The 12032-nt window shown below is 36.8% G+C and overlaps 1 protein-coding gene across 8 annotated transcripts in view; it reads left to right on the top strand.

The window, feature by feature from the left end:
- The window catches only part of ATF7IP (activating transcription factor 7 interacting protein), a 115131-nt gene extending 103659 nt beyond the window's left edge, over positions 1–11472 (top strand). For 5 of the 8 annotated variants that reach the window (XM_070790039.1, XM_070790042.1, XM_070790041.1 and 2 more), the window contains 4 exons: positions 855–1037; positions 1167–1193; positions 2938–3050; positions 6837–11472. In XM_070790039.1, the coding sequence (XP_070646140.1) occupies positions 855–1037; positions 1167–1193; positions 2938–3050; positions 6837–7256 (743 nt within the window). In that variant the 3' untranslated portion in view covers positions 7257–11472. Of the gene's footprint in view, positions 1–854; positions 1038–1166; positions 1194–2937; positions 3051–6587; positions 6747–6836 lie in introns of all 8 variants that reach the window. The other 3 variants (XR_011566726.1, XR_011566727.1, XM_070790044.1) reach the window with 3 other exon arrangements.
- Positions 11473–12032: the final 560 nt, after the last annotated feature.

Raw genomic sequence — 12032 nt, 5'->3', positions numbered from 1 at the left:
GAAAGTTAGGATATATAAAGGCTAAGGGGTCTCTTTATTGTATACAGTTTTTACCTCCAAATTTGTTTTATTGTAGAACATATTTTTCCATAGGAAAGTATATTGATTATTGATATGTATTATATAGCTAACACATCATTTGTAAAATGTAGTTCTAATTCAGAAAGTTTTAACAAAAAATTGTTAACTCCTTAAAATCACTATTTGTACTCCATGCTATCGGTGAACATTTTAGAACTCATTATTGGTAAATATATGTTAATATCACTCAAGGCATTAATGTTCTCTGGAACATAAATTAGGGGGAATGCCATGATAGAGAACGAAGAAGCCTATATTTTAATAGGTATTTTATTGTTTGGAATAGGAGGTGATTTGACTTATCTGAAGAACCTGTCAGTTACAATAGCCAGTCAGTTTTTTGAACTATGGGACCACAAGTTACTCTTCTTGATTTATACCCATTAGTAGAAGGCCTGGAGGGCCTAAAATTCCACTCTGCTAAGAATAATTTAACATTGAGGAAGGGAAAATTTACCCTTCTAAGTCACTCCTATAGCATCATACTCCCCAAAGTCTAAACCCTTTCTTCATCTTCACATGTTTATTTATCTAGACAGACGAGAGTGGGAAGGGCCTTGGACATGGTTGAGGTGTTCTTTTCTTCTCAAACTTGGATTGTACTAATATTAACCTTGGTTGACCCTGTCATTCTTAACTTTTTCACGATTACAAAAGGAGACTCTTGTCTATTATAGTAAATTAGATTTTGTATAAAGTGAATTGTTATTTAATGTTGCTTACTTAACATAGAATTTACTGCATCTTAAATCTATTTTTCTGCTTTTCATTAGCTCCAACCACCGTGAATGTAACACATCGTCCAGTGACTCAGGTGACCACGAGACTCCCTGTACCGAGAGCTCCTGCAAACCACCAGGTGGTTTATACAACCCTGCCCGCACCACCAGCTCAGGCTCCCCTTCGAGGGACTGTTATGCAGGCTCCTGCTGTTCGGCAGGTCAATCCCCAAAACAGTAAGAGACCCTTTTCCTGTTTATGTTGTTCTTTTGCATGTAGTTGGAGTGGCTTATATTGATGTTAGATGCAGCAAAAAGTGTTCCATATCATACTAAAACTATTATTCATTCATTTTCTTTTCTTAGGAGAGTTAACCAGAAAAAAATGGACTGGTATCTAATTTGTGTTCTGTGTGTTGTCTTCAGTTTAATTATTTATGGCCTACTTGATTTGATGTTGGTCTGTACCATACTTTAGAGACAACTTGCCTAATTAAAATGGGAATGATCAATTGTGACTTAGCCCAGATGGAGATAATGGTAAAGGATAGCCTCCAATGAGAGTCTTAAAGGTATGGAAAGTGGCTGAGAAATAAAAGATGGGAAAATGTTTAAGGTAACTTGTAATTTCTGTGTGTGTGTGTTTATGTGTGTGTGTGTGTGTGTGTATACACACACACATATATATATATGAAATATATATGTTTTCAGTTGCAAAATATACAAACAAGTTTCTATAAAGGATATATCTAAAGCTTAAATAAAAATAGCAAAATGAACCACATATGAACTCTCCACTAGGCTAAGAAATAGAACTTTATCAGAATCCAAAAGTCTGTGTATGCCTGCTCTTAATTGCATCCTTCTCCCTTTCCATCAGAGGTAACCATCACCCTTACTTTTTGTTTTTCTGTATGGTTTTGCAATCTCTATAGGTATCACTAAAAATATTTAGTTTTGCCAAACTTAACAAGCAGGGACAAATCCACCTGTTTACTGAAACTTCAGTCATGCCATTATTAGGTGATGGCTATAGGAGAAAATAAACTAAACAGAGTCTCTAGTTCACATTCTGGCTTTAGCTTTCTCAAGTTTACAAGAGCTTTCTTTGGGGACATCCGTCAGCAGTGTCTTAAATGAATTCTGGGAAACAGGGCTCACCCCAGGCAAGGTACCCACAGTACTGGATATATTGCAGAAATATGGTTGAGCGATGAGAGGCTTCTAAATTTTCTCCATTTTTTAATTTAAAAAATTATTTTATTTTTGGTCACACTGGGTCTTCATTGCTGCACATGAGCTTTCTGTAGTTGCAGGGAACAGGGGCTCCTCTCTAGTTGTGGTGTTCAGCTTTCGCATTGTGGTGACTTGTGCAGTGCAGGCTCTCGGGGCTCGGGCTTCAGTAGTTGCAGCTGTAGAGTAGACTGGACTCTAGAGCACAGTCTCAGTAGTTGCCCCGTGGCATATGGGATCTTCCCAGACCAGGGATCAAAGCTGTGTCCTCTGCATTGTCAGGCAAATTCTTATGTACTGTACTACTGAGGAAGTCTGCTTCTAAATTTTCTGCTTTTGTTGCCCTAATGTCTGTATAAAGTTTTCTGTTGGATGAAATGAGTATCCTCAGCTGATCAGCAGAGCATGGAAAGGAAGAGAGGAACATTGTTAAAATGAGGCAAGATTAACTTGCCTGTTCTGGAGACAGCAGAGATCTTTGTGAAGAGAGCTTCATGTTTTCTATCTTTAGAGTCCCAGTGCTCCGTTCTGGCCTGTCTGCCTTCTATGTTCTGCCAGTGTTTCAGTGTGCTAGGATTTTGGGTATGGATTGCATTGATTTCTTTCCTATGCTGGATCTCCTGTTCACTGTGTCTCCTGTTGTCCTTTATTGATCTTGTCTCTCTGTGGCTACTTGAAGAAAAGTTCATGGAGGTAGACTGTTTATTTTGGTAGCTTGCATATGTGAGGATTTCTTTATCCTCATGCTCAAATGATACTTTAGTTGAGTATAGACTTCTAGGTTAGATATATTTTTTCTTTTGAATTTTAAAAACATCACTTTACTGATTTTTAAATGTTTAATTCAGTGTTCTACCAAATTGAGAATAGAATTCTAATTCTATCACTTCATTTTCTTTTATAGGTGTTACAGTCCGAGTGCCTCAAGCAACTACATATGTTGTAAACAATGGATTAACCCTGGGATCAACGGGACCTCAGCTCACAGTGCATCACCGACCACCACAAGTGCATACTGTAAGTGAGGACCCTTGGCTTCACAAAATCCTCACCTGTAATGCTGTCAGATACCACTGCAGCTGGTACTATCACCATCACCCAGAAGCACTTCTGGGTAATGATGGTTGAGGAGTATAGAGTTTGCTTGTGGTGGTGTGCAGCATATAAAAGAGTCCACGTCTGGGGCATGAGAAGTGAAATAGACCATGTTAAACTTATGGTTAGGTTAAAGAGAGCATTCTTGAGTAGTGAATATTTTTTAAAAGTATTAAATATTTTAAGAAATATTGTTGCATGTTTAATTTTATTTTTTTCTCAGAATTTTATACTAGTTCTGTTACATTGCTATCGTTTTATTGGTTTTAAACTTTTAATTAAAAATTTTTTTTTAATTTAACTGTAGTTGATTTACAGTATTGTGGTAGTTTCAGGTGTACAGCTTCAGATTCTTTTCCATTATAGTTTATTATAAGATACTGAATGGAGTTGCCTGTGCTATAGAGTAAATCCTTGTTGTTAACCTATTTTATACATAGTAATGTATATCTGGTAATCCCATACTCCTAATTTATCCCTTCCCCTCTCCTTTGGTAACCATAACTATTTTCTGTGTCTGTGAGCCTGTTTCTGTTCTGTAAAGAAGACCATTTGTGTTTTTTGGATTCCACATATAAGTGATATCATATAAATTTGTCTTTTTCTGACTTATCAGTTACTACTTTTAATCATCTAGTGGTATTGGGAACTCATTGGTTAAGAAATAATAGAGAAAACCAAAGATTTCTCCTTAGTTTTAGTCTCCAAATCAATGTCACATTATCCTGTGACCTGACTGTAATAGTATTTGGTATGATAGAGTGTGTGAATGGAAATGCTGGCTCTAATGGTGGTAGGAGATTGAGGCTGATACCACTTTTTACCAAGCAATGCATCCTTTTTAAAATATACATAATAATGGCTTAGTTTGTGAAGTGCTTTCTATGCACAAGGCACTGTTAATTTATGTGGTCCTTACACAGAAATTCTTCAGAACTCTAGCTTTCTTTTTTTATCCTTTATTATTGGTATGGCAGCTAATGTACAGAGTGGTTGAATAACCAGCCCCAGGTCATACCTCATAAAACCCATTACATTTCAGTTCCAGAGCCTGTGCTCTTAGCAGCTGTTATTTTACTGTCCCACTGCAGTGAAAAAAAGTCACGTTAATGGAGCACTTCACATATACGAGGCACTCTACTATTTTACTTGTATTATTTTATTTACTCCTCCCAACCTTGCTGTGTGCTTAGTCGCTCAGTTGTGACTGACTCTTTGTGACCCCATAGACTGTAGCCCACCAGGTTCCTATGTCCATGGGGTTCTCCAGGCAAGAATACTGGAGTGGGTTGCCATGTCCTCCTCCAGGGGATCTTCCCAACCCAGGGATCAAACCCAGGTCTCTTGCATTGCAGGTGGAGTCTTTCCCGTCTGAGCCACCAGGGAAGCCCTTGAGAATCAATATTGTCCATTTGATAGAAGAGGCTACTGTGTCTTAGAGATCATTAAGTGATTACTCAGTGTCATTACCAAACTAGTGTCAGAGGCAGAGCCATTTTAAAACTCAAATTTTTCTGGTCCCAGCACCTCCAGCATGTTGTCACAGTGCTTCAGATCTAGCCTTATAGGATCTGTGGCAAATATCTCATTACTGTTGTTTGCAACTACAAATAACTTACTTCATCCCATATTCCTTTGAGAAATATATAGTAAAAATCTCTTATTTATGCCACAGTTTTGCAAATGTGATGATCCATCAGAGCTTTTTTTAACACATGATTCCATATGAATTGTCTTACAATAAATACACTTATCTCATCAGAGAAGGCAATGGCAACCCACTCCAGTACTCTTGCCTAGAAAATCCCGTGGACGGAGGAGCCTGGTAGGCTGCAGTCCATGCAATCGCACAGAGTTGGACATGACTGAAGCGACTTAGCAGCAGCAGCAGCAGTATCTCATAGAAGAAACATTCTTTTAATTTAATTTTAATATTTTTAACTGGGAATTTTCAAAAATATATATAAAAGTAGAAAGACTAGTGTTGCAATCCCCACATACCCATCACCTGTCTTCAGTAGTCATCAGTCTTCAGCAGTCATAGCCAGTTTTCTTTCTTCTGTATTGCCACCCCCAAACTCCTAAAACCTGTGTATGCACTGGAATATTTTGAAGCAAATCCCTGATATATTATCTCTAAAACTTCAATAGAAACCTCCATTGCAGTGGCAGAAACTAAACAGTAACTCAGTTGACTTAACTGTTTTAAGATATGAGAGGATTTGGTAGCCTCGAATTTTAAGAATTAGAAAGGGCTGTTATAGGTTGTAAGCTATTATCACACTCCTTAAATTCCTACTCTCTCCAGTCAAGTTCATGACTTCAGCCTTCTCATAGATCTTACTAGTTGTATGTTTATTTAATGTTATTTACTTAATTTGAGAGAAGTAATACAGTAAGGTGGCCAGTATTCAAATCTGTTTTTCTTCAGCTTTCCATGTTTAATGTATTTGCATTTGCTTTTTTTTCCCCTCTAACTTTGTATCTATTTTAGCTTTTAAACTGTGGATTATGCTTTTCTCTAGATGTGTATATGAATTTTTTTCCACTTCACACATGAATTTCAGCATATTTTCATTCCTTGAGATTATTTGGCAGATCCTTTTTTGAGTTGTTACTACGTGCACATTACTAGCACTGAACTTTGAAAAGGCATGGAGATTTAGAAGATAACAGATCTTCACAGAATTCACTATTTAGTATATGCAAATTATCCATTTAATGAAATACATATTAAAACATAATTTTGTTAAATGAATTTCAGTTAAGGAAATCTTATTTTTTTCATGACTTCCAAACTAAAGTCATTGAGCAATAATGTTTGACTTTGGGGGAAAAAAAGACCACTTATATCTCTGTTTCCTGGCTCTTACTTAAATCTTTTTGAAAAAACTGTTATCATTGTAATCTTAAAACCCAGATGATAATAATGTCCAGCATTAAGTCAGTTTGTAAGCTTAGTATTCATGCTTTTCCATTATCTGGCCTTAACTTACCTTTCCAAATTTGTGTGTTCTTCTTCATGTTCTCCGTGTTTTTGCCCATAAATCCCCTCATTTGCCTATCCCCATGCCCTTGTTCATGCTTTTACCTAATTAGCAGAAAGATTCACAACTATTTCTACATTTCTAAATTCTCTCTTTCACAGTCTGGTATAAATGTCACCTTTTACATGCAGACTGACCAAGAACATAATACACAGTCAGTGTTATATGTACTTAACTTATAAGAATATGCTAGTCTTTTTATGGAGAAACAGTCTGAAAATGAAAGTAGAGTTGATACTCAAATTTTAGATGATTGATAGACTGCCAACATATGTTATTAAAAAATATGTTATATTAAAACAAGGGTCTGTGGTATAGACCATTAAATCATTAATTATTTTATCAGAAGTAGATGATTATTTCAGTTTCTGTCAAGATGATGTTCCATCAGCCAGGGCTTTTGTCTCCTAAGGAAAACTCAGTATCTCAGACCCAAAAAGCACAGAGGGAATAATCTCAACACTCATCTTCTGGGTCATGAACTGATTTCAAATCATCAGGGAGAACTTGCCAGATGTGTGATATTTGCTATTTCCCAGTATTCTTGATGTAAAATGAAGACTCTCTAAAAGTAAGTGATTTCTAGGATGTTACAGTTCTCGCATTAACAAACAGTCCTTTCTCCAATCATTATCCATCAACATGACTCTTTTTTTGTTAGGAGCCCCCACGCCCTGTGCACCCGGCACCCTTACCAGAAGCCCCACAACCACAGCGTCTGCCCCCTGAAGCTGCCAGCACGTCTCTGCCTCAGAAGCCTCACTTGAAGTTAGCACGAGTTCAGAGTCAAAATGGCATTGTACTGTCCTGGAGTGTTCTGGAGGTGGACAGAAGCTGCGCCACTGTTGACAGCTACCACCTGTACGCTTACCACGAGGAACCCAGTGCCACTGTACCCTCACAGTGGAAGAAGATTGGCGAAGTCAAGGCACTTCCCTTGCCCATGGCATGCACTCTCACCCAGTTCGTGTCTGGCAGCAAATACTACTTTGCAGTACGAGCCAAGGATATTTATGGGCGTTTTGGACCTTTCTGTGATCCTCAGTCAACAGATGTGATCTCTTCTTCGCAGAGCAGTTAAACCTTGGAGCCTTTCCCTCTTCCTCTTTCAGAAGTTCTACTTTTTGGTCTTGTTTTAATCTTGTGCATGATACCCATTGTAAAATGCACATTGTGCAAGATTTCTTGGACCGATGTGTATATACACTACATTTGTTTATAATCAGAATAAACTCAGCCCATAAAGCAGAATCTTTTCCTGAACAATTCAGGCTTCAAGGTTTTGAAATACAAATGTGCACCTTGCTTTAGTTTTGAGGCTGGAGTATATGTGTGGTGTGTGCTTTTCTGTATTTATATGTTTATTACAGTGGAATCTCCCATTTTCATTCTCAAATTTACCTCTCTTCCAGTGTGAAGCAAGTAGATCAAAGGATTTGAGGTATGTATCTGGCATGATTCTGCTTCTACGTGATTTGTAGGTTTATAGATAGATGATTTAAACTGACTCTAAATGGAACCCAAAGAAAAAGTAAAAAGCAAAATGGTCAAATAGTTTAAAAAGGTTAATCTGAACACAGGAAAAGATCTTTTCATGTTTTCTTTTGTCTTTTCTGGGTTGTCAATTCAATGAAAAAGAATTGCAGTGGGCCCTCCCTTTTCTAATCTGAGATTTTTTCCATTTATTTTTGTGCCTTAAAGATTAACTGCAAAAGTAAACAGGGCCGTTTTTCCATTGTGGTTTACTCTTCTCTGTCAACCTTTCATCCTCATTTCTCCTTTTTCTCCACCAAATGTAGCACATTTCCCTCAAGTAAATTATAAACCAAGGCTTTTATATGTAGTCTGATCAGTGACATCATTACATTTAACTTTCTCTTTTCTTCCAAGAAAATTAATGCTCTTTATTTCTGGTCACTATTTAACTCTGTAAAATGAACCAAAAGAAGACCACATTTATATGAGCCAATTTCCCTTCAAACATATTTTAGTATCTATGTTGCACACTGTCTTAGAGATTATGAAAACAATTCTGGTTCACCTTATCACCCATAGTATTCTTTCAAAGAAAGTAAATAGTAAAATTCACAAAATACAGTAAGCTAAACTATCAAAGGGAAAGCTCCATTTCTTCTTTATCCTCATATCATTCTTCCTATATTATTAATCTTTTCTTTTGATGGTGCTAAATTTTATCTGATTCAACACATGTCAGCTTTGGATAAGGTTTAAAGTATATCCTTTGGGGTCATTTATGTAAGAATGACTTTACAACTTCTGTGCATCTCTGTTCCTCTTCAAAGTTTTAATCAAACTTTGATTATGGATTTTCTATTTGAGTGCCAGTTATACTGGTATCAGGTACGTGTTGGAGTGTAGGTAGCTCAAGACAGGAGAGATGGCGTAATTTGGGGGATAAGAGGGGTTGGCGATACTTGGAAAGGAATTTGTGGAGTTTGTGGAATACATTTTCAAGCCATCTTCCATATCATATTTGAAATCATATTCCTGCCTTCTTAAATGAGTTAAGTCATTAATGTATTCTGGACTTATAAGAGGGAACTGTCATTTCCATATTAATGCTTCTTGGTTTGCGACTTCAATGGCTTATAATAGGAAACATTCTACTTGTAAAGAAACTCTCTTTAGAGACTTTTACTGGTCACTGTACTGTCAGGTTGGATGTGAAGTTTGATTGATGTGGAAGAAAGCCTACAGATTGCCAAAAGTAAATGCTCCAAAATCTTCCTTTTGCTTTCAGAAAATAGGCCACAATGAGAATTAAAATTTCCATGAGTCATATTTGCCAACCAACTATGTAGGCATTACTCATTGTGGGTCTAATGATGATGGTAAAGAAATTGCCAATGTCATGCCAATGAAAATTTTTAAAGGGAGAAATTGATGATCTTCTAGATGTATGTGAGCACCTGTCTTATATCTGCATGTACATATGTTTTTACCTGCAGTGGTTGCAGTGTTGATTATGTGTTGAAGAGCATTTCAGTTGACAGAATAGAAAGCCCATGTTCAAAATTGTTCTTTATTGACCGGTTTTATGGTCATATGATAATTTGCTTACCTAGCCTAGAAAGCTTCCCTTGGTGAGTACTTTATGTTTACTAATCCTTTTTTTTTTTTTTAAAGAAAAAGCTTTCATAGCATTATATAATCAGGTGAAGAAAGCCCAGTAGAATGAAAATATTATTTTGACCTATACTGTGTGATTTCTGTCAGAGAAAAAAGAAATAAATAGTAACCCTAAAAAATAGATTTACTACAGTAAAATAAAACTTTTTATTCCATGTAGTGGAGGGAAGGTACAAAGAGAGATTGTAATTATTTGAGGGAAAAGATATTATAAGATGGTTTCTTTCAATTAGCCTGCCACAGAATTTATAGGCAACAACTATATTGGAGTTACCAATGGGTGCTAGACTTGAACTCTAGGTTTTTATTTCAGGCAGGTTTTATAATGTTGAAGAGAGCTTTCTGTTTGGTTGTTTCTTTAGAGACAGAGAATGGAGGACTCAACTAGAAATAGCTACTGGTCACATAATTTTTAATAGCAATCACACTTCATGGTACCTTTTTTAATTTCACAGTATCTTTTCACAGAGTATTACAAATAAGCTTAATAATCCCACTTTGGGAATGCGAGTTTGCTACCTTTTTAGTCTGACAATACTTGTGTAAGTATTGCCTTATTGGAAATCCTGGAAACTTCTGATACTTCAACCTGAAATAGAGGATGTTTATATGATGTTTAAAGGTAATGGTGATGTTTGTTACTGTCTACTTTGTACTTTGTCAGAGTAATTTTCACCCAATTTTAAGTGTGAGCAAGCCTCACATTTTAAAATTATAGTCTTGCCAGTACATTTATAAAGTACATACAAAGACATCTGTTGGTAACAGGTAACTTTATGAGGTAACTATATCCCTCTATTTCTCTGGACTCACTTTTTAAAACATGCAGAATACTGTGTGCTATTTAACAAAGTGGAAGTTGACGAGAGAAGTGAAGAGCAGAGCTTGCTTCCTTGAAAAGTGAATGTTTGTTGGGATGCCATTTGCCTCACAGACATGTGTTCCCCACTGTCCCAACCCCCATTGCCAGATAAGAAATGAAAAGTTTGATTGAATAAAATGACCTCAAACAAGGAGCTTAGGACCACCTGTCAGCAGAACTCCCTAGGCAGGCTGCACCATACAATTCTCTTCCTGTAGCCAATAAGTGTTAACGTGGTTTTTTTGTTTGTTTGCTCTTTTGCTTGTATTTTCCAAATTATTGTTCATGCAGCAAGGTGTTAATATTGCATGATATGCATTTATCTTGTTCCACAAATTTTCCAGTACTGTACAAGATTAACAGAATAATACCTGCGTTATCCTCCTCTCTCATTTGTATACACTGTAATGTTGGCACAGCACATTACCGCAAAGACTTCCAAGTGTTCTCCTAGACTTTCTTTGTTGGGCTATTTCAATATCCTGTGATTTATTCATTATTTTAACTTGATCATTGACCAGTCATTGGCCTGTTTTATTCTGATTTCCAGAAAGACCATGTCCCAGTATTAGATTATTGCAAATAACTCTATTTAAAACCAATGTATAATTGTGCCTGCCTTATTCTCTACTGGGTAAATGATGGCCCCTCCCCTTTCTGAAAACTTTGGGACAAACAAAAAAGGTTAGAACAATTCCTGTAAAGTGTTTCATTAGTGTGGCAGGTTTATCCAATTCCAAAAACTTACTTCCCTTGAGCCAGCCAGTGGGGAGGAATAGAACGATACAAACACGTGTTTTGTCTTCTCATCTTCAGTTTCATCATGCTAAGTTTGTCATTCTTTTTTTTTACTTGTAGAGTCAAATACCCACCCTTTATATTTAATTGCTACCTTAAAATTTTTTTTTTTTTTTTTTGTAAATAAGGCAACTGGGCAATCAAACATCATTTGGGGAATCCTGGCTTTAGAATTTTATCAGCCATTTCAAAATTAAGTATAAAAATAATTCCTTTGTAGGAAACTTGCATCCTAATATTTCTTTATTACAGTTGAAAGTGTAAATAATGACAATGTAAGACCTTCCGATGTCTAATAGAAACTGGGCTGTAGCAAGTTGCCCTATTTTTATTAGGTTTTGAAGGTTTTTGTGGGTTTGTTTTGTTTTTTTTTTCTTCTTTTTTAAATGTACAGTAGAGTGGTGTCTGTATAAGTGTTAACTGTAGTGGGATTTTGTCCAGCAAGCCTGAAATTTATACTTTGAAATAAACTACTGGGTTTTTAACATTCTGAGTACTCTGATTCATTCTGTTATCCTCAGACCTTATGAGTATTGTTTTCTTTTGTGAGTCTCTCACCTTGTTAAGAGTCACTGTTAGACCGTTCAGTATGGTTTACTTAATTTGACAACACTGTGGCCCTCAAACAACATATAATCCTCCAGCTTTGAAAGAAATGTTGTTAGGCAGAGCTGCTGCTAGGTTAGATAAACTGTTTTTAACTAATAGGTAACAACATTAAAGTCTGCTGTATTGTGTATGTACACCAGAGAAAGACTTCGACTGTTGCTTGTTAATGACCAGAAAAAAACAAAAACGTACTAACTGCATTTCTCTTGGAGGTTCCACCATCCCTTAGGGCTTTGTCATGAAAACCATCCAGCAAGGAGAAAGGGAAAGAGCATGAGGGAGTCAGGGTCTGAGGAGCCGGGGCCTGGGAGCAGCACTCAACTCGGAGTCCCCCCAAGGACTCTGTCACATGGCATAGCTGCCCAGGGGAAGTGGGAGGTGCGGCCTGTGCAGCCAGGCATACATGGAGACAGTGGATCTCGGGGCAAGGGAGCAGTT

This window comes from Bos indicus, chromosome 5 (genome assembly GCF_029378745.1).
Source record: "Bos indicus isolate NIAB-ARS_2022 breed Sahiwal x Tharparkar chromosome 5, NIAB-ARS_B.indTharparkar_mat_pri_1.0, whole genome shotgun sequence".
Lineage (NCBI taxonomy): Eukaryota > Metazoa > Chordata > Mammalia > Artiodactyla > Bovidae > Bos > Bos indicus.
Note: the sequence above shows the minus strand (reverse complement) of the source record. Positions and strands in the feature narration are given on the sequence as shown.